This window comes from Alosa sapidissima, chromosome 22 (assembly GCF_018492685.1).
Source record: "Alosa sapidissima isolate fAloSap1 chromosome 22, fAloSap1.pri, whole genome shotgun sequence".
NCBI classification, from domain to species: domain Eukaryota; kingdom Metazoa; phylum Chordata; class Actinopteri; order Clupeiformes; family Clupeidae; genus Alosa; species Alosa sapidissima.
This window is the reverse complement of record NC_055978.1, coordinates 25,085,021-25,111,225: the sequence shown is the minus strand read 5'-3', so window position 1 is coordinate 25,111,225 and position 26,205 is coordinate 25,085,021. Positions and strand designations below refer to the sequence as shown.

Genomic DNA, 26,205 nt, shown 5'->3' with positions numbered 1-26,205 from the left:
CGCACTGGAGGCGCAGCACAGAATGGCCATTCGGACGGTGTTCTGCCCATCACTGCGACAGCAGTCCAGAGGGCGAATGTAGTGGAGGTGTTGAGATGAATGTTATTGCTACAGATGAATGTGCTGCTAGTGAACGCTCTATAGATCTGCAAGTGTGTATATCATGAATAATTCAAAACTATTCACGATAAATAATCTGTATACCGTACTCTTTTGTTATGCTGTCTGGGAAAGATAGACACAGTGGCTCTTCTTCTCCTCTTCTCTTCTTCCCTTCTTCTCTTGACAAATCCGGGTCAAGCCTCGGCTCCGCTGAATTGAGGAGGACCTCGTTAACTTTCCTAAAAGAATTACAGAATGAATGGGCAGTTCATCGCGCACAGCTGGAGTCACTTTTGGCCCCCTCGTGCGGCGCCATCGCTCGGGCAGATGGGTCTGTGTGCGATACGTGGCACGTTCATGAGACCTGACATTTGGGATCTTCCAAAAAAGCCCTTTGCTCTTGATTGTGCTGAAATGTCAGGGACTTTTTTTTTTTTTCAGAGGGAGATTAGCTTTTGCTTTGTCTCCACAGCACCCAGGTCACGGCATGGCATTGAACGCGCCGAGTTGCCCTGGGAAAGTTAGCGGGCCAGACAACGAGCCAAAGGCTTCACGTACTTTGAAAAGAAAGCCATGGTAATCTAAATGTGTTATTAGTGTGATCGGGCGTTGTTATTATACCTCCACTGAAGCCGATCTGGCTCTGTGGCATATTTCAATTCAGAATGCCAAATGAAAAAAGAAAATGAATGTCCGTAGTGTGTTCTTATCTAATAGTTCTTGTCTATAGTATGTGCACAGTAGATGGTGAGCAGAGATATCTGCCCTCACGGTTGGTACCAAACTGGGCGTTGACGGTAGAGGGCAAGCAAGTGGTGTTTGTAGCCTTGTGGTCAGCGCTGGGGCCGAGGTGGACTGGGGACGGGAGACACTGGCAGCCTTGTCCCCGGAGGTCAACCCAGGGCTCGGAGAGGTCGGTTCTGGCCAGTGTTATTGTCAGTGCAGGCGTTACCCCATTTATCTTGACCATGGCTAAGAATACCCACGCGTGTACACATCAGCTTCTTGAGCGCTGTGTTGCTGTTTTCTTGTCACGGAGGGCTCCTTATCCAGAGTCAAGCGTTCAGGTCAACATTGCACTGACCGCCCAGGTGCACGGACAGTTTTTGCTGCCTGTGTCAGTGCAGCTTCAAATGGTAGATCAGCAAAATTCAAGGTGTTAGAAGCCTCAATGGAAGGTTGAGGATTGCTAATTTTGCAACCATCCAGCATTTTTCCCCTCCCTCCGTTAAAGGACTGCTGTAAGGTTTTTTTCGTTTTTTTGTGTATTTCTTTTTCCCTATCCCACATGCCCTTGCAAGCACAGAGGCACATCCTGCCCTGCACCATCAGATCTGGGATGATTTAAAACAAAAAGGCAAGCCAGGTATTCGTGGCATCTGTGTGTGACTAGTATTTGCCCTTTGGGCATCGGGACCTGTCTATTTAAGAAGACACACACACGCAAGCTGCCTTTCGCAGAATTCGGTGCTGTCATAAGGAGCTTCTCATTCCATTTCCCAGTAGGCGCTCATTAGGCCCGTTACGCTCAGCATATCCATAGGCGTTGTTGATTTTACGAGCAGGGCGCGGGAGCAACAGCGGGACCATTGGAGGGCCTGCTCTCCGGGGGCTGGTGCCTCTCTGAACCCAGTGGCCCAGAGAACAGGCAGCCAGGCAGGCAGGCAGGCAGGCGGTGCCCCATGTGCCATATGTTCCACCTCCGTGGGAGCGCAGGGGCCTGAGTAAATATCGCACTTGTCTCCTCCCCCGCTGCCACCGCCGAGGGCTCCACACCCCCAGAGCCAGAGCTCGCTAAAGGGCGCCGAATAGGTGCAGCCAAAATGGCCGCAGCCAAAATGGCCGCAGAAATGTCTCGCCCAGGCGCCAGCTTCTCGGCCGGGTCCCTGGTTGCACAAGAGGCCACCCTTTGGAAGAAGCCCCAGCTGCCCACCCCGGCCTCCACCCCAACCTGCCCTCCCTCTGGCAGGCTAGGAAGTGCACCACTGCCAGAGTATCAGCTTTTAGTGTAAGTCTGCAGAGTGAGGTGTTTGGATTAAGTTGTCATGAGTTGGTACTCAACGTCAGGCCATACATGGCCTCTGACACTGATTTTATTTTTAGAATTTCGGAACAATTTGTCAGGTTAGAAATGAGAATTTCCATAGTTGCTTATAGTTGCTTACATTTCCATAGTTGTTCATAGTTTTTGCATGTGAGTAGGACATGACTTCCTATAAAAAGCCATTTCCTTTAGGCAATTGTTTTTTTAGGCAAAAAGAACAATTTGCCACCATCTGGATTTACATGAAAAATAGACGAGTTCTAGCCTGCCTATACTGTCCTTCCACTTCTCTAAGTAGGAGCTCACGAGCTGCCCTTTCAGCAGTCCACAGTTCAGGTTTAGGCATGTGTCACGCTGACTCCTGCGTGGTGAGATGAAGGCGAGTGTAAACAAAGCCATGCCTGTGGGAACTGGCCTGCAGGAGGGCGGCACACACTTCCTCCCACGCCACTCCGCCAGAGGACTGCTTTACCACACCTCTCCGACCTCGCTGGTGGCTGATGCAATCCCCGCGTGCAGTTGCACTGGCTTTTAGTCAAAGTTAATCCTCGGCTCAAAGACTCCTCCCCCATGCCCCACACACACACACACACACACACAGTGGCCCCCCTGCTTGCTTGGCCTCAGAGACGCTATACTTTAGCCACAGGAGCCGCCATAGATCCTCTTCACCTGATACCCTGTAAACTTTCACCTACTTCCCCTCTCCCTCTCTCCTTCTCTCCTCTCTCTCTCTCTCCCCTCTCTCTCTCTCTCTCTCTCTCTCCCTCTCTCCTCTCTCTCTCTCTCTCTCTCTCTCCTTCTCTCCCTCTCCCTCTCCCTCTTTCTCTCTCTCTCTCTCCTTCTCTCTCCCTCTCTCTCCTGTGCAGCCGGAGCCGATCTAACCCTAAATCTCTAAATCCTGTGACCTGGCCTGTGTGTTATTAGGCGGTGGCGCCGCACGCCAGTGTTCAGGAGCCATTCTCCCTCGACTCATTAGCACAACCTAATCACCTCGTCAGACAGCACTCACGCCACTCACTCTTCTTTTCTCAATCACTTGCGTGTGTGTGTGTGTGTGTGTGTGTGTGTGTGTGTGTGTGTGTGTGTGTGTGAGAATGAGTTTAAGTGTGTTTAGATAGCCACTGACACTCTTACGGGAACCCAGCTATCTCCCAGAGGTGGATCTCTTGGCTTGTTGTTTTAGTTGTTAGACCTACTCCTGTCAAAAGCTTACGGGCATAGAAGAGTGGCCTCTTCCAAATACTTTCCGGACCCTGGGAGGCAAACTCTGTTTTATTAACACAATATCCCGTTAATCTTCAATATCCTGCCATCACTGAACTGTGGATAGTAGACCTTTCTGATCATAATATCCTGTGCTCCTACTAAGGCAAAGGTAAATCTCCAGATACATAAGTACGCTTACATCATTTGTCATATTAACTTGTGCTTCAAGTTCGGCTTTATGATCCTCTCTCACAAACAGATGTAAATGGTAGAGGAGTCATTCTTCATTAAAGATGTGTGACTGTGTGTGAAAGGTGGCTTGTTCGTTGAGTCACTTTGTACGAGTTTGTACAATTAGGTTTTTTCTAATATTAGGTTCTTGAATTACACAACACATTAAACCATGCATCACTGGCAGTAAGATATGTTGAAATGTTGTGTCATATTATAACCAGATATTTGCTTTGTTGTGTTTTAGATCCGTTCGTCGATCATCACGTTGGTGTTTAAAGACCAGGATTTCAACTGGATCCGCCATGTGGGCATCGCCGCTGGCATCTTGTTCTTGGACAACATGCTGGTGATTTTCGTCCCCACTATCCGCGACATCTTCGGGTTCATTGGTGAGCATCACTTCCTCTTCCTTTTTCACTGGCTCTGGGTCAGTGAAACCTGTTGCTTGTAGGAAGATAAATTGAACGTATCAAATTATTGAGCTGTATCACATCATCAGATTGTACTGTCTCTGTTCCCTATGGACCCTTTCAAGAGAGTTCCATTATCAGCATCATAGTTGGCCCCACAAGACTTCCGTTTTAACATTCCATATGTTATCTTAATGCAGAGGAAGTAGATTGGGAACCAAATAGAACGTTCAAGCATTGTTTTTGTTTTTATTGTTGAAAGGGTCTATTACCTACCCCCCCCCCCCCCACCCTATATTTCCCAATATGTTGGCAATTGTTGCTCTATGTAATTTCATTATGGCTGTGCCTCTCCCCCTGTAGGTTCCTCTGCTGCCACAATGCTCATCTTCATCCTCCCTGCGAGCTTTTACCTGAAGCTGGTCAAGAGTGTACCTCTCCGCTCCCCGCAGAAGATCTCGGTAAGTCTGCGTCTTCGTCCTGATCTCTGTTGATCCGAAAGCAGTGTCCATTACAGGAGAAAATATACTTTTATCAGCATGTGTGCCGCTGCCCACTGGGTAGGGAACCCCATGACCTTGGTGGAGGTAATGTTAGACCGGTCAGTGTTGCTGAGTAAAGGCACACCCCATTGGCTTACCTCACACTGAGATTTGGTGACCGTTGTGTAACCTAATGAAATTGTAATTCACAAAATGCTAAATGAAATGGCAGTAAGATGGAAATATGATTTGCTTATCTTATAATTACTGAAAATTGACTTTACTATAATTTACTTACTTACTGATATGGAATTTGTAAGCTGCCCACTCCCAACATTCAAGGCTGAGGATATGTGGGAAATTCCAAACAATTCCCCTGTTTAGAGTTGATCTGGTGTGTCCCAGATTGATATACAGTGGCTTGGCGATATATGGATGGATGTTTTGTATCCACTTTTAAACATTTCCAAGTCATGCAGCCAAATGGTATTTGGTTGCAAAACCTCTGATATGAAGCAACACTTGAAGCAACACTATATTCCAGTAAAGCACATGCTACTAATTTAGAAAAAAACTTAGCACGTCTTTCTTTGTTTCTTTTCAGGCGGCCATTTTCCTCGTGGTGGGCATTATCTTCATGATTGTCAGCTTGTCACTTATCGTGCTGGACTGGATCCACAACCCCCCTGGCTCGTCTGGAGACGGTCACTAAGCAACAGACATGAGAAACACTATCATCATCAAGGGCTGAACTCCATGGGCCCTGATTGTCCCCAAAGATTCTACTTTTTTTCCGCAAAATGGCTGTTTTTGTCACATGCACCTTTTTTCTGTAAACTACAACAAAAGTATTACACAGGAACTCCATTTGTGAGTACACCGGACTCCTTCAGACATCATTTTAGCTATGTTTGTTTTGTTGTTTTTATTTTTTCTTTGTTTTTTTTGTTTCATGTGTGTATTTGTAAGTGATGAACAATCTTTTTTGCAGTGTAGTCACTGAGTTTAGGTTGAGTCAACAGAGTAAAGTAATTAGGCAATCGTAGATCTAGAGAGATGGGGGGTGTAGGGGGGGGCAAGCGGTTGGTGCTTCCATTGCAGTATCTGTGTAGCCTGCCAGTTACTGGTTGTGCTGTGAGCAGGATAAACCATTTTTATTTTATTTTTTGCAGGGACCTCAAAGTCACAAACTGTAAAGAGAGGGAGAGATGATTTTTGTTGTTGTTGTTTTTGAGAGCTGCTGTTTCTGGTCATGTGGAAGCAGACCTGTGTCTGTCTCCAAGGTCGTCGTCCTCATGCACTTGAAGTTGGTTTTTGGGGTTTCTGTAGAGACAAAGAGCACTTCTAGATTGTTTTAATTGCATTTTCACACAAACATGCTAGTTCATACACACATATGCACACACACATATACACACACAAACACACACTCATTCATTCACTCACACAAACACACCTTTTTTTTTTAAATGTTCACTCAAAAAATGGCAAAGGCTTGTCAAGCTACCAGAATGAGGGTATTTAATTTTTTTCTTTCAAATCCCAATTGTGTTGATACAGATATCCTATACTTGACCTTGAATTGTGAGTGAAGGTCGTATGTCACCGTGTCAAAATGTATATTAAGCAATGATTCAGACCACAAGCTTTTAAACGGGAACACCTTGTTGGTGTTATTTTCTACATAGATAGTATCATACATTTGAATGTTTTTTTAAACTGAAATTTCAATCGTAGAATTTTTAGACAAAAAAATGTGAAAGTGCTCAACAGGCTTATTCACCAGGCTTTGGGTGACTTACTGTTCAAGCAGTCGGACTTAAACGTATGTGTCTATGTGCGAGAGCATTATAAGTGCAGATATAGCCATTCTGTTTCACTGTGAAGTGTCTCAACACCAGTATGTGTTTAGTGCTATTTATTTCTTTTTTCCCAGACTTCCCCACGCTCCTATGAGCATTTTTTTTTTTCTGATATCACAGAAGCTCTCTGAATGAAGTCGATAATCTGAATTGGGTTTGTGATCCATACAGCCCTTGAGGTAACTGATGAGCAGCGATCATGTCAATCGGCAACAAAATCTAGAGATAGTAGCTTATGGAATATGGAGTGTTTTTGACTTATAGGGAGAGGCGGTATTGGCCAAATGTAATAAGTGAATGAAATCATTTAAATTAGTTACCCATGCTGAATACTCATCACTATTAATTTTATTGCTATTAATATATCCCACTTTTTAGTAAACATTTTTTAAATCCACATGCAAAAAAAGGGTGCCTCGACTACACTAAGATTCACAGATCTGGTTGGCTCCTTGGCTGACTACATTGCCTTGTACAAGTGCAGGTTCTGAATATTTGATCAGCTGGAATGCCAATCCGTTTTGAAAAGGTGTTCATTGCAAAACATAGCCGCTATGTTTTGAACAGATCCAGCCAAAGTGGACAATATTTATAGATCATTTATCGATCTCTCTATATACATACATCAAGTGGATATTTCAAATGAAATGGTATAATATGTGCATGTTTTGGATTACAAACATGGTCTTTTTTGACAGTTGTATATGCTTTGTAAATAATCGATTTTATGGTACACTTACTGAACTGTTTAGGAGGGGTGGGGTTGGGGGGTGGGGGTTCTGGGGGTTACTCCTCTAGAGACTTGGCATTTGAATGGGTTTAGAACTTTTGTTTTAGACTATGATGTAACATGCTGTTAACTTTTTTAGCTTGCTTTCTACATATGTAGACCTAAACGTCTCTGGTTAGTAAGTGAAATGGATAAATGGTTAAATTGCTTCTTTTTCGTTAACGTCTCTGTGTAGTTTCTTCAGCTTATGATGGTACATGTTAGTCATGGATGCATAGATGTCCGCATGATGTTGATTGTACGTTGTTATTGACTTGATTCTTGATGTGCAGATGTGCATGTTGTAAGATTTTGCATATTCAAGACCAAGGGTGCATACCCATGATGCCTTGCTACTGCAGGGACGGCCCACCTTTCACATTTGCTAGGAATGTGCAAAAGCAAACTTCTCAGCAGAGCTATCTGCGGACTGATAGAGATTTGTCATCCGTGAGGCAGACTAGTAGCTATCTGGGCAGAGAAGTGAAGGTTAGATGTACTGAGCTTATTGAGGGCACGGAGACCCCAGGGTGAAGGCAAACCTATGGTAGATCTTGCCCCTGGGCCTCAGGTTTATTGTATGGATACTTCATACAACTGGAACTAAATGTATAGGCTTAGGGATTAGCTACAGTGGACTGGCATGTGGACCTACCCTCTCTGCTTAATACGTCTCCCCTCAACATCTGACCTCAGCTTCTGTTTGATTTCCCATAGAAGTGCTTTAGCAGAAGCTGCACACCAGCCCTCAGTGCAGGCAGGGCTCTCTGCTCTGCTCTGGGCATGTGTGTCTGTGTGATCTGTGGGGTGTGGCTGTGCTCAGTATAGTGGCTTTTGGAAGCCATTCTGGTGTGGTTTGTCCCTTTCATGAAGGACCAGATAGATCAGGAGTAATAAAAGGAAGTCTTCTCAGGCATGCGAAACATTGTCGACGTGAAGCGCCACAATACAACACATACACACGCGCACACACATGCAACACACAACGCCATCTCGGGGATGGCGTAGACATTCACACACTAGCTAGAGCTGTGCCTTAGTGTTTACTGCTCAGGTACCACCCCAGGCATGTCACACGTAACCTCTGGAGAACAGCAGGAGTGCATTCAGAGCTTATGTTTACACCGGTATCAGCATTATTTAAGAGCCTTATAACCGAAGAATGTGTCATTGCGTATGGAAATGAGTGTGATGAGTGCCACAGGTGACTGTCTCCCTGGTCTTTACGTGTGACCTCACATGTATGGAACTATCTGCCTTACTACTGCCATCATGCCTGTAAGACGCACGCACTGGCCCACCGTCATGCCATACAACATGTCTGTCTCCTGTGGATCAACTAACATTCACTTGTATATTTGCCAGATCAAAGGGGATTTTTGTATCAGTGAAGCTGTGTCATTGTTATGTAAAAATGAACAATAAAAATGTGAAATGACTTTGTGTCTGATGGATTATTTGCCCACTGCTTGGCATAATGTAAATTTTATTACATTAGCCTACATCCACAATCATTATTTTGATCCATTATATGATTAAATATATTGTGTCAAAAAAATGTTGGGATTAAAGTTCTTAATTTGCACTGGTGGGAGGAATACAATACTCCGTAAGGAAAAGGAATAAGATGAAAATAAAATATGGGATCAAACAGCTTTTTATAAGTGTTACTGTGTAAACAAGTAATTCTGTAATGAGAACCGACTCATTAATTAAACTCACAATCTAAGAGTCATGGTCTGTGTGTGCTGTCAGACCAGGGTACAAATGAATAGATCTTCCCCAGACTGTAAAGCTTTCATCATATAACAACCACCCGTGATGCTTTCCCTCTCCGAGTCACACATTAGTGTGCCTGGATCCTCGTGTCCACTCAGTCTACACTCACCACTGATGACCTACACGTCAGGACATGTAAGGGGATTCATACTAGAAACAGACAGACAGACAGAATTATTTTAAATGATGATCCCAGTGATTCTAATACAACAATCAGTCTGTGACTCATCCCATTTTAGGGAGTATAACATGCAGTACTGTACTGTGTAGGCTGCCTTATCTAACGGAGCATGGCATTCATTGTTAATTGCCACCATGCACTGTTTGTGGTATGACTAGACTGATTGCACAATTGTGTATGTGCCTTTATGCACATCTGGGTCTGAAACTGTGCATACGTGCTTGCATGTGTGTGTGTGTGTGTGTGTGTGTGTGTAGCATCCATCCTCATGCTAGAGTTGGGATGCAGGTCACACTCCTCTGCACAGTTTATGTCAGAGCCGGTTACATAAGCCCAGCGTGCCTTTGCTGTTGGATGATCCTGTTCCGTTTCCTCCATCCCTTTTTCTCTCTCTCTCTCTCCCTCTCTCTCTCTCTCTCTCTCTCTCTCTCTCCTGTACCTTTCTGAGTCTTCCTTTTTTGGACATCTGGAACATCTCCTATATCCGCATCACAGACAATAATAATACACAAACAAACCTGCAGATACCTCCTCAGAAAGCATCTGGAGTTCAAACTCGACCAGTCTCAACGTATCTCCTTCCTTAATCCATCAAAGTCCACTGACAAAATAATGTTCAGCTCCTGTTTATTAAATGTGCTGCTTTTAAAAGGCAGATTATTAGGGGTTTAGTCAATCTGCTGTGATCTCAGTGAGTCAGATTTGAATTCAAGGCTTAGCGTGAGGAGTACAAGGCTATACACAGAGAGAGGAGACAAATTATGGAAACAGAAACAGGGCAACCTACTTAAGATTTGTTTCCATAGCCACTTTTGAATTTCCCCTGGGGATCAATAAAGTATTTATCTATCTATCTATCTATCTATCCTTAAACATAATTTCACATAAATGAGATATTACTCCTTCTATCTGCTGAGAGAGATCTGCTGTATTGCTGCATTCACAGCTTAACAATTTCCTATGTGCAAAACTTGCAAAAATTCTCCATTTTCAGTTCCTGAGAATATCCTTCTATATTATAGAAAATCATTTGTTTTCAACAATAAGAAAGCCGAGGGCAGTGGATGACAGTGGATGCAAAATAAATTGGGCTCTTGTGAGCAAAACACCACACACAAATAGAGGGAAAGTGATGCTGTGAATCAGAGAGTGAATCCCCCTGTCAGTGACATCTCACCAATAATTCATGAAGACTTGGCTATGGACACGCACTAATAAGCTCCCTCTCCTCCACCAGAAAACCAGCGCTCCACATTTTCCTGACGGTCACTGCCGCTGGCTGACCGATCCTTCTGAGAAAGCCCAGGAGTCCAGTCAGCAGGAGCGCCCGGTTACTTGGAACAATCACAGGGGGAGTGGACGGTCATAAGACATCTGGAGTGTTACTACTCATGAGTTCACAGCGGTCACTGACACTTACACAATTAATTTGGTAAACGATTCATGGCCATGTTAGCCCAGGAGAGATCCATGGAAATGAAGTTCTAGGTATGTCAGCCCTTTACTCATGCATGCTTTAAATGCAGGAGTCAGTGGTGATTCAACGAGGTGATTATGACCATGAGAAATACAGGTCAGCTTTCTGACCACAGAGATGAAGAGGACACTTCTGGTACCCATGTGATCTAAAACAAAACATTCGCTTTTTTTGTCCACATTTTAAGTGATGGTTCATCAAGGTTACAGTATTTCATTCTGTCCCCCCCCCCCTCTCTCTCTCTCTTCCTCACTTCTCTCTCTCCTGCTACCACCCTCGCTCTCACCGGTGCGGATTAACTGTGCCGTGCATGGAGAGCGATTCCAGGAAATGTGTGCCCATTTAATAATCCACTGTATAAAGTGGAGATGATCTCCGTCTCCTCTTGACTTTATTGTCTGCTTCCCCCTCTGGACGTACTGTACGTGGTACAGTGATTGGCTAATAGATGCAGCTCCAACAATACAGGGTGACACAGATAGTGCTGAAAGATATGTTTTTGTTCAAACCAGCCCAAACTGGTTTTCCTCTGCAGTTTTCTCATATTTAAGAAAGGTTACTTGACGACATTGAGTAGACATAGTATTGCACGTAGCATAGCAACATCATGGAGTATGTTAGTTTCCCGGTCAGTTAACCAGTGGTCATCAACCGTTTTACCATCCTCAGTGGCCTTGAGGAGTCTCCCTCATAAACATTGGAAACATTGGAAACTTGACTGGAGTCAAGTCAAGTCAACTTTATTTATATAGCACATTTCATGTGACACGTACAAAACAACAAACATACCTTTTCTTCCAGCTCTTGCTGGTCTTTACTGGTGTAGCTGGTTAGGCCACCAGGTGGACATGCTGGAGTGACCATCTGAGGAAGCTGGTCATGCTGGTGTGACCAGCCTGTAGTGTGGAATACAGCAGGTGTAAGATGGTCATGTTGGTGACCAGCCTGCCAAGCTTGACATTTTTGGTGTAAGATGGTCATGCTGGTTTGGTAGAATGACCAACATAAGCTGGCATGGCCAGTTAAACCAGCAATGTAGACCAGCAACACCAACTTGACCAGTCTGAGGTGGTACGACAAGCGAAACTAGCTGAATTACCATCATTAGCTGGGTAAACCAGCTGAAAATATGTTTGCAAGAGTTTTGCTGTTCTAGCTGGTCAACCACCATAGGGTGGTCAAACAAACTGGTTAACAACCACCTTAAGCTGGTCAGGCTGATTTTTTCATCAGGGATGACATGACCAAACAACAAAGATGAAGTAGATCAACATAACTATAATGGAGGGCAGTTAACAGGAGCCAGTAGCCCTTCCTCACACATGCTTCTCTCCTCAAGGTGTCAGTATGTTGGCGGAGTGACTGTATGTGGTGACTGGGACATTTAGAATTGTAATGGACAACGCTGCCCACTCACCAGGTGCCACACTTGCCAGCTTAACTGTTACACAACCTGTTTGATGTCGCCGCAATTCATCACACTAATGTAAACATGAAGACATGCAAATATTCCCACTAGGATGTGATCATTCCTCTTGTGCGGGTTCTCTGGATGTGGTGTTTCATATCCACTCACAGAATATGGACAACATGTATTCATTTAGCAGACCCTTTTATAAGCAAAGTGACTTACACATTTTATTTTTATATACACATTCAAGGGCCTTTGTCCTCATAGCTACTCAGGGTTAAGTGCCATGCTCAAAGGCACAACAGTGGAAGCTGGGAATGGAACAACTTTCCTGGCTACTGCACGCTACCACCGCCCCAGATACACCATCCGCTCTGACATTTTTCTACAGATTTGCTGTAGCATTTCTGAAGATAAAGATGTGGGCCACACGGGAGAAATAGATTTTTATTATTATTTATTATTATTATTATTATTTATTATTTAGAGAAGTGCCGGTCACCTCTTCAAGGACAGCTGATCACGTGTGTGAGAGACATGCCAGTGCATATCAATTACACACCCAAGCACACATATACACACACATTTCAAACACGCCCACACTCTTTCTTATAAAGACACACATACACACACTCACATGTCTGCGTCATTGAGCTTAAAGCACCCGGTGTTCAGTGTGCGTAGTAGAAGTGTGACAGACTTGAAAGGCGTGACCAGTAAAGGGAGGAGTGTAAGTAGGAAGCCAGTGAATGAATAACCAGGTAAACCTGTATGCGCTAGCCTACCGACTGAGATGTGATAGACACATAGAGGTAGTTGGAGACCAGGAGGAGAGGGAAAGAGAGAGAAGAGAGGGTGATTTTCTGAAGGGGGTGGGAAAGTAGCCCAAGTCACAGCTGAAAATGAAAGGACACTATAGTCAGGGATGGATTACTGCACGGGCCTACCGGGCCCAGGCCCAGTGGCCCAAGAGGTCAGGGGGCCCTGAAGCCCAAGCATTTTCATGGAATCATTGCCTCAATATCAACAAATCAGGATGTAGGCTATGAATCTGATTGAATTTAGTATTGGCCACCCCCAAAATGCTAGCCCGGCTAAAACCAGACCCTTCTCAGTAGTAACTGAGAGTGGGTCTGGGGAAGGTTTGTTCACAGCCCATTTCCAAAGGGCGTTCCCAAACGGACGCCAATCAAAATGCCTCGGACGCAATAGGAGAGGCCAAAAACCAGAGCAACGAAAGAGACAGAGTGACGGAAACACACATTTGCAACACTGTCTGGTTGTAGGGAGAAGCAGGAAGAATTAATCACTTTTTAATTAAACGTAGGCTAATTTACAAAGACATCGTGCCAGACTGAAAGCTAATATTTTGTCAAATCTGCCCTCTGTCTGCCCTGATCTGCCCTCTGTCAAACACAACTTCATTTTCAGCTCTGAACAAAACCGTTCACGTTCAAACGAGCATTTTGTTTCATTCGTCCTTTCTGGCTGACCGGTAGCCTAGAAATCTAGACGCGCCCCTAGCGCTAGTCTAGCAACTCTCCGTTGGCTTGTGAGCTCCAGAAATCAAAACTTAATCAGGCCAATGAAATCGTGTATAGAGTCATTAGGTGGGCTTAAGATAATGATTGATGGCAGAGTTGCAATGGTTTGGCTTGAATTCCCTGCTACTTGAAAACAAATAAGATGGATGTTGCTGCTGGCGAACAGTGTGACACGAGTTAAGCTTTTATTAAGTTGGCAAACGTTTGAACTAGCCAACTAGCTCCGCTGGTGGGAAACGCATGGGACTCATAGCGCTGCCGCTGCCCTATTGCGTGCAGAGCGAATTTGAAAGACAACTGATTATCCCGCCCCTCGGACTGAGCACTGCAAACGGTGAGTGCCCAGACCCTACATTTTAATGTGGGTCTGGCTCGTCAGGCTAGCTGACCGGGACATTTTTTTAAAAACCGCGGCTTCTTCAACAGGGTGCGCTATCGTCATCGTGTAAAGCCCGCCTCAAGGGTTCTGATTGGTGCCTCGGTCTAGGAAAATTGGAAATGGGTTAGAATGGGTTCTTGGCCAGACGGACTTTCAGAGCGAATCTCGAATTTGCCGGAAGTACGTCTGGGTTTTTCCCAGGCTACCAAAATGCTCCAGAATACAGGAAATCACATCAAACAAATTAAAAAAATTCTGGGGGAGGACCACCAACCACCCCCTCCCACATATGCAACAATTAGTGGGAGGCCCTTAATACATCTAGGCCCAGGGGCCCGAAAGTTCCATGACTATAGTTACTCCAGTGATAAGCATGCAGGTGTGAGAGCAAAGAGAGAGTGATGAGAGGGGAAAGAGAGAAGGAGAGAGAGAAAGAAATAGAAATATATCAATAAAGTATCTATCTATCTATCTATCTATCTATCTATCTATCTAAATAAATAAATAAATAGAAAGCACTGTGGGGAGTGGTGGGGAGGGGGGTGAAGTCATCTGATTTTGATAACATTTAATGTGTTTCCAGTCAATACTCTGGTTCAGAGATTTTCCATATCACAGTAAAACTGCCATGTCTGTGGATTTATGTTTATGAGGAAACACATCTCATGTTTCATACAGATTCGACTGTGTCACTAAGAATCTGGCCAATAACATGACTGAGCCTGTTTCCAAAACAGTGTGACATCAGTAAGCAGTGAACTGTGTAAGTCAGTCTTCCAGAACATATCCAGCCCTATTACCATGTCAACGCTAACAAAGCACCAAAACTTTGAAAAAGCATGGAGCTGCAGCCTCTGTGCATGCACACACACACACACACACACACACACACACATACACATACACATACACAAAGAGACATGGTCACGGAGACCTCTGAACTTGAGACAATGTGCCAGAAGCCACAGCTCCATGCTGCAGTGGCCCTGAAGGCCGGCAGTGAGGTTGACCCTGGATCGGGTCAGTGGCCTCTGTAAGTGGGCCACATCGCTACCTGCTGTTAAGGTCATGACTAGGGGAGAACCAGGGGCCACGTTTTTAGCAGCAACTGCACGAGTCAGGTTTCAACAGCCTGTTTTCTCCCCCAAAAAGCTAAATGTCCTGTGGTATCATTATTGTGCTTTGTGATATATCTCTGTTCCCTCAAATGAGAATGGAACATTACATTTAGCCATTTAGCTGATGCTTTTATCCAAAGCGACTTACAAAAAAGGGAAACAATCAAGGTTCAGTGCAACAATAAGTACTCCTCCTCACATAGAGTCAAGAGTCTTTAACTGAAATGCAAGTTATCACGAAAGAAGCACAAAGTTAAAACTAAAGGGCAAACAAAATTATTTTGGTCTCAAAAGATGCAGCAAAAGGCTAGAACCTTAAACCCTGCGAGATTTCTTGTGCATGTCCACATTTTAAAGTAATCTCATGTGACATTGAAGTCATCAGACCCATTCTCTATCCGTTGCAGGGGGAGTTCAGTTGGAGGATATTGATACATGTCATGGATACTGCAGTGCAGATGCTCTCTGCAGAGACATACAAGGAATCACTTTTTTTATTACAAACTAGCAAAAACACTTCATGTATCACTGAGAGTACTGGTCCAAACTCACACTGTATGGTGTCATACTGTTCTTGTTCTGTCACGCAGTGGTGACTCAGTTCAAGGCGTTCAAAGTATTAAACAGACTGCTCCCAAAGCAAACAATACAAAGGAACCAGTCTTTCAGTCATCAGATTCACCAAAAAATACACCAGAAATACATTTGCATACTTAAACACTAGGATACCATATAAGATGAATTACAGGCCCGGACAGTAAGCAGTGAACTGTCTAAGTCAGTCTTCCAGAACATCTCCTGCCCGATTACCATGTTAACGCTAACAAAGCACCAAAACTTTGAAAAAGCATGGTGCTGCAGCCTCTGTGCATGTACAGTACACACACACACACACACACACACACACACACACACACACACACAGATGCACAAACAAACAAACACACACACACGCGCACACACACACACACACACACACACACACACACACACACACACACACACACACACACACACAAACACAGATGAGCAAAAATAGCCATTTGGCTTGTTACATGTATTGACTTTGTATAGCAAAGATATATGATAAAGTCCACTGTCTCATCATGACACATTTCAGCATGAGCATGTTATGCGTTAAAGAGCTGACACTCAGCTGGTGTGCTGCAGCTTTCCCAACACTGCGTAAGGGAAGAGAGGCAGAAATCTGAGAGGAAAAATCTGCTTACCGTCGCAGCGTGTCAACTCAAATAGAATGGCCCTCCAGGGAGTGCGCGTGGGGAGAAGATTGGCTCCGAGATGCTTTGGGTTAGTAGTGTCCGTTCAGCTGGCCAACTCGAGGTCATTGTTTTTCACCGCAAGAGGGACAGTGTGGTCATTTTGCCAATGTGTGTTAATGGGTTTGCCTCGGGTCAGTTAGGGTGACTGTCACTCCTCAGGTGGAGAGTATCATAAAAGTGGTATAGGCTCTTATATGCTGTGCAAAAATCAGGTGTGATCTAGTCATCTTTTTATCTTTAACTGAACAAGTGGAAATCCATTTTCTGGCCTGCATTATACAAGTTCCCGGGATTGTTAAGCACAGCTCTTAAGGTGTAACAGTGGAAGCAGAAAGTCAGTGGTCAATTTCTATGAAATATGGGGCAAGAACACGTGTGAAGACTCAAGGAAAAAGGGGCCGAAACATAGTCTTTTCTCATTGAGACATAGTCTTTTCTCATTGAGACATAGTCTTTTCTCATTGAGACATAGTCTTTTCTCATTGAAACATAGTCTTTTCTCATTGAAACATAGTCTTTTCTCAGAACCTCTGTCAGATCAAGAGGTGAGACTATCAGGGAAAAACATGTGACCGGCTCAGAATCCAGGGAAGGATGCCACCCAGGAGGATTTGCAGACCGGTCAGTATGCCAACACGGTTGCTGTGGTGTAAGGTGTGTGTGTGTGTGTGTGCGTGTGTGTGTGTGTGGGGGGGGGGGGGGGGGGGGGATTGCATCAGCTGAGTTAAAAGACTTCTGACCTCTGCTTTAGGCATTCTGCTTTTAATTAAGGCAAGGCTTCAATGACTGGCTGGTTGATGAGTGGTGTTTTCTACACATGACAGGAAATCAAGTGTACATTCAGATACAATGAGCAATGGATCCATGAGTCAATGGTACCTCCCACTGTCATTAGGAAAATTAAAAGACAAAACTCCTACAACTACCTGACCCTAGTCAATATGGCTTTATTGCACAATTTATAACTGACTTATAACCCAATATCATTGTTATATTTAGTATGTGTGTGTGTGTGTGTGTGTGTGTGTGTGTGTGTGACAATGACTATCTATCAGGTGAATCATGATGTTGTGGTTTTAAATTAATTACTCATCTTCGTAAGTCGGTATATGGTTAATTGACTCATTACAGGGCGAATGAAGACTCTCTCGCCCACCCCTACTGCCTGTAGGAAGAATATCCCGCTTGCAAGTTCAGTGTATCGTACCCGCCGACCGAAGCAGGATCAGTTTACATCCTGCATCCACAGCACAGAGGCAGGCTAACGAAACGCGATTGTTGCAAACGTGTGTATAATGGCAGAGCCGGCGAAGAAGCAGCGAAAACCCTTCACGGAAGATGCAAACAAAAAGGAAAAGAGCTTCAGACCGAGCGAGGGGGGAGTTCCGTAGAGAAAAAGCATCAGGCTTGCCTGGTGTCCCTTTAAACCAGTTACTAATGGTTTACATAAACTAGCAAGTTTAGGTAGTTGGTTTGTCTTGGCATCAGGGAATGTGATAAACTAAACCGTCACAGAGCGGAGGTGCAACTAGGGCAGTAAATTCACACATTCCTCTCCGTGTCACATTCTGTGCTGTGCCCTGGCTAATTTTCCACTGGCCACAGCTCAGAGGTCAACTCTAACTCTAACTCAGAGCCAGTGACGGCCAGGAGATGTGCCTGCCCCACTCACTCATACCTGTGGTCTTTTACCACAAATGGCTCTGTGGAGCAACAGCACTGATGGTCATCACTGTGATTAGGAGTCATTATGTGTTAGCTTTATAAAAATTCAAATTGACCTAACCTCTCTGCAAAATTTCAATGACCGAGGTTGGCTGCACATAGTGTCCATTATTAATGGAATGGCAGGAAACGGCCATCTCTCTGTTCAAGATGTTTACACCAAAGAGACTGCTCTACCTCTTATCTCCTCAAGCCTTTTTGTTGTGTCAGCATTTAAATATTTAAATAGTCCTTTTTATCCTTCATAAAAGTATGCTTTTATTTACCCATTAACAAATGAATGGACCTACGGTTATTGCTAAAGTGTTTAAATAATTTTACAAAATTCACAATGGACATCTGGACAATGACCTATAAGTTAATCTAATTTGAAGTGCAATATCTTTAAATTATATAATCATATCTCTCACTCATACAAGGTGATGACAAACCACATGTTTCTTCAAATCTTCTCATCATCTTTCCCTTGGATTCATAGACAGTTTGGCATGTGTCCAAATGCGTATGAAGTGACATGTGCATTGGCATGTGTGGTGTACAGGACTCTTGAGGCCTTTTGAAAGACGTGTCCCCCATGCTGATAAGATGTGAGCTGTATTTGACTGCTTCCTCTGCCGACTGATTGCTCCTTCCAAAGAACACGTCAGAGTGGTACCCAGAGAACATGATGTTCCATTCCTCCAGTATTTCTCAACTTTGTGGCCTGACTTGGTGGATATCATGTTGATGTTACCTACTGTACAGTAACTGAGGTATATTGATGGTTTATTGTTGGGTAACATTAGTATTGCCATTCATAAAGTCGTACATTCATTATTAATATATGAAATATATTATGGGTGAGGCTATTTGCACCCCTGGTACAATTAGCTGTGTATGCTATTCGTACCCTTATGTATAAACTGTAGCAAATGTGTGCTATTTACACCCAGGTGTACATTATAATGCTAATCTACACACACTGAATTCTGTTTGAGAATTGCTTTCTTCATTTCTTCATCATACTTTTCTTTACAAGAAGGTGGAAATAAATTGCGCGTTCTCTGCAGAGGCGTTGCATGCGTACTTATACTGCAAATAGCTACTTTTCTCAACCGCAATCAAAATAAATCTCAAGGGATTTGAACCCCAGTCTCCCATGTACAATACTGTTGTAATACCACGTAACTACCTGCTTCCACATATCTGGAAGATTGCTGCCAAATTTGGAAACAGAGTTTACCTGACCGTTGTCATAGTCATGAGATTGCTGTTAACTAACAAACTGATGGTTTAACTCACTGAGCAAAGATTATGAAAATAACACACCACTTTTTCACCAGAAAATTCATCAGAACAGATATTAGTGCTGAAACTTTTCTCAATTCTTCACTTTCTTTCATAAAAAATGAATGTTTTCGTGCATGCACAACACATTTGTTTTCACGTATCATACAGGGTGGGAATAGTCCAGCTGTGTGGCCAAGGCTAATTTTACTACCAATAGTCATTCCAGACTATTTTCACCCAGGTACAAATAATGTATATTTGCATCACTGTCAGAGGCGTCGAACTGGTGGTAAAAGTGGGACTAATTACCAGGGCCCCAAAGGGGGAGAGGGCCTTTGAAAAGTCTGGAATATATTCATGAGGGGGGACGGGGGCCCATCAGGACTGTCTATGCATAGGGCCCAAGATCTTGTGCTACGCCCCTGATCACTGTATAATTAGAAGTTGATGCTATTCGTACCCTGGTGCATATAGTAATGTGTGCTATTTACAACCTGGTGCGTGAAGGTAATTGTTACAATCAAAACTTCCGTTTGAGAACTGCTTTCATCTTCAAATTGCGCGCCTTCTCTGCAGAGATGTTGGTACACATGGTACACTTACACTTCTACTTATCTCTGCCAAAACGCTTTGCACAGGAATCAAATCCCGGACGAAAAAACGAATGTCCGCCATGTTTTTTGTGTGTGCACAACACATTTGTTGTCACGCATCATACAGGGTGCAAATAGCCCAGCTGTGTGACCAAGGCTAATTGTACCAGGGGTGCAAATATACACTCTGATGTGTGTGTGTGTGTGTGTGTGTCTGTGTCTGTGTGTGTCTGTGTGTGTGTACAGTGTAATACAAATCTGACTCATCAACTTCAGCAATAATCTCCTATAACAAAAAATATGCTCAACCTATCAGCACATCTTTCATGAGTTTTCAGCTACTTAATTGGTAATAACACAATGCAATACTAATATCATTGAAGTCAGTGTAAACCACACAGACTTGTAACAGCCTTAATCAAAATCTAATTCATGATATTAAATTAGATTACCTCTTCACAATGAAATCAGGCCAATTACCGTATGCAATCTTTCCTCACAATATTATCTTTTTATGACAGTAAAACAATAATATATAACAGTTTATGACAGCCTTATCAGTGAAGGATTTCCTTTAGGAAACTGACACAACAGAAGAAAAATATTTTTTTAAATTATAAAACCACAGCCTCTTGCATCATCCAGCTAAACAGTGCTATAAAGTTGGACCCCAGATTCTCTCCTCGTGTTTCTGTGCATGAGATTATATGACTGGAATAAGATGAACAGAACATGTAGAACATTCAGCAAATAAACATGAAAATTAAGATGCCAGAAACAGTATAAATACTGTTAAGGGACATTGTGGTCATTCAACTCTGACACAGCAGGTGAATATACAAGGTGTGTTTGTGCAATGCAAGAGGACCTTCATCAAAGATGTCACAAGAGACACTTTTTTAGAGTAAGAGAGCCAATTATTTGGAATACACCACAGTATTTTCTTTTAAAACACCAAAAAGATGCTGTGTGTGTATTTGTGTGTGTGTGTGTGTGTGTGTGTGTGTGTGTGTGTGTGTGTCTGTGTCTGTGTGTGTGTCTGTGTGTGTGTGTGTCTGTGTGTGTGTGTGTGTGTGTGTGGAGGGGGGGTCCTCTCATGGGTCCTGTAGTCAGCAAGTAAAATTTTGCGGTGCTGATACATTTCCAATCAGGAAACTACCAGGGAGGTGGGCATCTCAGCCTGCCAGCTATTTAGTTTACACAGCACATTGGTGGGGAGGCGAGGGTGTCTCATAAAGAGAATAACTCTGGAGGAAATGAACACACTCCACTAATGCTGCCTACCGCAGTCTTAAGTATCATCATCTCTGGGCTCCTACACTGAATAAGCAGGCAGCGCGAGGTGAGAGAGGACATATCTGCTGCCCATCTCCCTCAGTGAGAGCTGCTATGGCATAAGTAAGGCTTGCCAAATCGAAATACTATTTGGACCTAGTCTCAAGCTTATTCTAACCCCTCCAAATTTTGAAAGGCAGTCAATATTACAAATAGGAGCACTGCTCCCTCTATACATTCTTCTATCAAGTTAGGTGACTATCTAGTTTGTGATCCTGATGAAATCTGTTCAGCTTTTAACATTTTCTGTGAAAATTGGTATGAGTCTGAAACTATTTTAATAACAAAGGGAGTCCGAGTCCCACAGGGCTCAGACCTGGGCCCAGTTCTTTTTACAATTTATATTAAAGGGACACCCGGCAACGTTTTCGTGTTAATTAATCATCTTCGTAAGTCGGTATATGGTTAAATGACTCATTACGGGGCGAATGAAGGCTCTCTCGCCCGCCCCTACTGCCTGTAGGAAGAATATCCCACTTGCAAGTTCGGTGTATCCTACCCACCGACCAAAGCAGTTTACAGCACAGAGGCAGGCAACGAAACGCTAGAGATTGTTGCAAACGTGTGTATAATGGCAGAGCCGGCGAAGAAGCAGCGAAAACCCTTGACGGAAGATGCAAAGAAAAGGAAAAGAGTTTCAGACCGAGCAAGGGGGAGTTTCGTAGAGAAAAAGCATCAGGCTTGCCTGGTGTCCCTTTAATAATATTGTCACACTGCTTAATTGCCAGGTACACCTATATGCAGATGACACAATTTTGTATTGTAGGGCTGATTCTGTAAAATTAGCTATGGAACAGGTTCAGCTTTCTTTTAATGTTCTTCAAAATGTTTTAATTGATATTAAACTTGTGCTAAATGCCCAAAAGACCAAGTGATGATTGATGATTAAAGTGACAATGATTTGCACATTGTCACTTTAAAGGGGTCTACTTTTGAGAGGGTTTCAGAATACAAATACCTTGGGCTTTGGCTAGATGATAAGATCAATTTTAAATTTCTTATATGTCACCTGGTAACTCAATCAAGACAAAAGATAGGATTTTTATATCCGATGTAAACCGATGTAATTTCCCAATCTTTTGTAGAATCTTTTGTAGAGGCAGTTATTCTATCTGTAGATTATGTGCTATAGAGGTATGCATCTGCCACCTCTCGTAAGGCCCTGGACGCAGTTTACCATGCTGCCCTTAGGTTTATGGGCAGTGGTAGTGTAGTGGTTAAGGAGCTGGGCTAGCATGCAGTAGCCTGAAAGTTGCCGGTTCAATTCCCAGCTTCCACCGTTGTGCCCTTGAGCAAGGCACTTAACCCCAAGTTGCTCCGGGGACAATGTGATCCCTTGTAATATAGCTGACATATGTAAGTCACTTTGGTCAAGAAGTGTCTGCTAAATGTAATGTAATGTAATCACAGAGAATGCTTACAACGTACATCACTGTATGGAAAAGTAGGTTGGTATTCTCTGTCTGCAAGACTCGACTTATTTGTTTGTATTTATTTATAAAGCTTTCATGGGGATGCTCCCTGCCTATATGTCATCCTTATTAGACTGGCACACTAGTCCTAGTGTTAAATGTTCCTCATGTCCGTACAGTGCTAGGGAAAACTGCTTTTAGTTTTTATGCCCCGTCCGCATGCAACACTTAATGTTTATATTTCATGTTATTTGTTGCTGTTGGTTTTACTGCTCCTTTTCTACCCCCTGTTCTAATCTAAGTCCTAATGTTTTATTTATTGTGCTTTCTACTTGACATCATTGTGAGGGCTTTGCCCTCAATGGTTTTTCGAGTTTAAATAAATTAAGTCAAATAAGCAAGAAGTGTGTTGTTTTTCTGACATTCAAATTCTACATTGCACTGATCTGATTACAATATTAACTGAAATCAATTCCAGTGGCATTTGCTGGTTCAGTGTATACACAAATTCAATTCAATGTATTTGCTACCTACCCCCAAAGACCTTTACATATTAGTTATGTTTTGTTTGCTTGAATCCTTCCTTCCTTTATGTGTATTTGAGCTCAAGCAAGTAAATAAATCAATGACTGAAAGCAAGACAAAGAAGCATGGTTTTCACCATAACCCCAAATAACATCTGCCCTTCCTCTCTCTATCACCACAAGCTGCATGCAGGCAATTCGGACTCCACAGATGAGTCTCCGGCCACAAATGGTCACTTCTTCTATCTGTTCCTTTTCTCTGGTATCTATCCACCGTGAGTTCTCCAGCTCCAGCATAGCTCTTCCTACTTAGGGTTGCTGTCAAATGGCCCTTTGTAACCGCGTGTGTGTTTGGTTGTACATCACCTTGACCTCAATGTGTCTGAACACAAATAATGTTACCACGGGTTAATCAGAGTCCAAAACAAAACACAGCAAACATTACATCACAAGCATGTGAGGCTACTACAGGTCAGTTTGTCTCTCAATGGTTCCATGATGGATGTAGTATTTGGGGGTGTTGCAGCAAAACCCTGAATGGATACTTTAGAGGGGCGGGGGGGGGGGGGGGGGGTGTAGGTTCAAAGAGCAGACTAGTTAATAATCCTTCATACCTTGCCATTCTTTTACACTGCTGCACTGCTCCTTAAGGTCATCATATCTGGTCAGATGCTTGCTGATAGTAGCACGTTGTAGCTATCTATCACAGAGGTTATGCAAGGGAATTCCACAATTCTGGTGTACCACAAGCCTTTGGTTTGGGGAATTGAAATAAATGTGTCTTTCAACCATAGAGAAATTGAATTGTATTATTTCCTTAAAGCAACAATGAAAAGCAAAAACCAGAGCAATTCTCTTTAACATGGTTTTTATAGACCATTTGGTGTCATTTTTCATACCTTGACTCATTTGTTTTCATTTTTTGAGTATTAATGTCATTAGCTCTTTCCCACCTCCAGCCAGGCTGAGGGACGTGAGCTTTACTTCGTAATGTTTCCCAGCGTTCATTTCCGGATGCCTATTCACCGTGACTCCACACAGGTGCTCTACGGCCATCCGAAGTGTCCTGTTTGCTCATGATGAGGGTGCAGCAATAACAATCAGGACTCGCCTCCTTAGTCAAACAAAAATGGCATCCAGCCACTAAATTCTCATGAGAAGAAAAATAAAAAATGGTATGTGGGTGTAAGAAAGTCAAACTTGATCTAGGGTATGAGAGATCACCTTACAGAAATAAAACCCACAAGCAGTCAATCACCCATGATGATTCTAGCAAACACTAAATCCAGTTCTCAAATATTTTTTAAAAACTTCTAATCATAGATACCCTTCTAACAATACACCATCCTTGTTGGAAGGAAACTGTGTCAGTTTCAAACATCTTACAAAAACAACAACAAAAACAAAACATCTCAAATTTGCTCACGACTAGAATCTCATGCACTTTTCACACTCAGTCAAAGAGTCAACAGGGTTCCAGTTGTGCAAAAGTGTGCAGCGACGCAAGCTACAGTGGCCTTTTCCCGGGTCTCAGCGTCGCACGCTAATGCACATTGGCCACATTACCAAGAAAGGTGCTCTTGGCTGGAAGCGAGCCGTGCTAGTGGTAGCAGCAGGCTTTGCCCTGGTGAGCGGTGCAGAGTCAGGCCCCCTGGGGAATGTTAATACTCTGGGGGATTAGGGGCACCTCTCCCTGCGAGGAGGTCAAGCCTCTGGCTGAAACAATGTCAGGCACACAGGTGGAGAGTGAGTCCCTGGAAGCCACGTTTGCAAACATTGGGGCGGCCGCTTGAAAGGCCTATGGGGGGATGTGTTGGTTTTGTACAGCGTTGTTGCGACATGACTCGTCATTTTCACCATGACGATATCACAGGCAATTTGGCTGGGCTCTGTTCATTTATTTCAAGGTTCATACTCTGAATGGAAATGCAATTGCTCAGAGATAGTGAGAGATAGGCAGACACAGACTGGCACAGTGTCATAGAAACAACCCACAGGCAATTAGAATGTAGCGGCATCCAACTGTTATGCATCACATACGAGACGCTGGCAACAGGAAGGCATTTCACAGATGGTCGGCGGGTAAGCGCGCACAGATGGGCGCGATCAGGAGGGCAGTGGCTCCTGGCACCCGGGAACCATCTTCAAGAGTGCCTGTCACATACCAGGGCCGTGCCGGGGGCCTTTTAACGTAACCATGCAACCTCTTGTGCCACCAGGCCAAGAACCCAGCAGGTCAGACTCCTGGGCACCCCAACCTCCCACCCTCAACCGTCTGCCTAACGCCACTGCTGAACCATACTCACCCCCTTTGACAAGTTGGGAGATGGGTGCGAAAAGACAGCACTCCCAAGTTGCTCAAAGCAGCTAGCCGGCAGCCAAGTTGTGTAGGCCGTGAGTCTTTGGCATGAGAGTAATTGCACACTGGTGCCGAGACCTTAAGTCATCTCAGGCTAAACACAGTCATGGTATTCGCCTGGCTTCAGTCTCCCAGCCGCGGTCGTTGATAGACACCCTCCCATGGAGATTTCTTTTTGTTAAATAGCATTTAGGTGTAATTACATGAACGACTATGGCCTCAGACGGGATCATTTACAGTAAATCTCATGAGTGAGTGGTCACTGAAGCACGTTAATGAAAGGTGCAGGAAGAATTGCTGGATCAAAACAGTACATTTTTCACATGCTTTGTCTGTTGCCTCTATCTTTTCCACGTCACAGATATCTAATTTTCTTAGTCGAATGCAGCTTGCAGTTTAGTTGAGGCAGACATTTTTCAAGTTCACACATAAATGAGTCTAATGTCAGTATTTGGAGGAAAGACTTTGGGGTAGAGTTCTAAATGTGTGTAAGTACTGGGTGACTGAGCCCGCTGCCGAGAGTCAGATGGGCTGTGTATTAAAAAGCATAAGTGTGTGTGTGTGAGAAGGTCTGAGAGGGTGTTAATGTAATCCCATTGTGTCCCAGTCCCCCCATGCATATGTTTCTTTATTATTTAAGCTGAATTTAATTTCAGTGTGTGTGTGTGTATGCGTGTGTGTGTGTGTGTGTGTGTGTGTGTGTGTGT

General features: G+C 43.7%; 1 protein-coding gene across 6 annotated transcripts in view; it reads left to right on the top strand.

Annotated features, from left to right (window-relative positions):
- slc38a4 (solute carrier family 38 member 4) overlaps positions 1-8,550 on the top strand; it is a 28,591-nt gene extending 20,041 nt beyond the window's left edge. For all 6 annotated transcript variants that reach the window (XM_042079646.1, XM_042079652.1, XM_042079649.1 and 3 more), the window contains exons 14-16: positions 3,834-3,978; positions 4,363-4,460; positions 5,086-8,550. In XM_042079646.1, coding sequence (XP_041935580.1) covers positions 3,834-3,978; positions 4,363-4,460; positions 5,086-5,193 — 351 coding nt within the window. In that variant the 3' untranslated portion in view covers positions 5,194-8,550. The remainder of the gene's footprint in view (positions 1-3,833; positions 3,979-4,362; positions 4,461-5,085) is intronic.
- Positions 8,551-26,205: the final 17,655 nt, after the last annotated feature.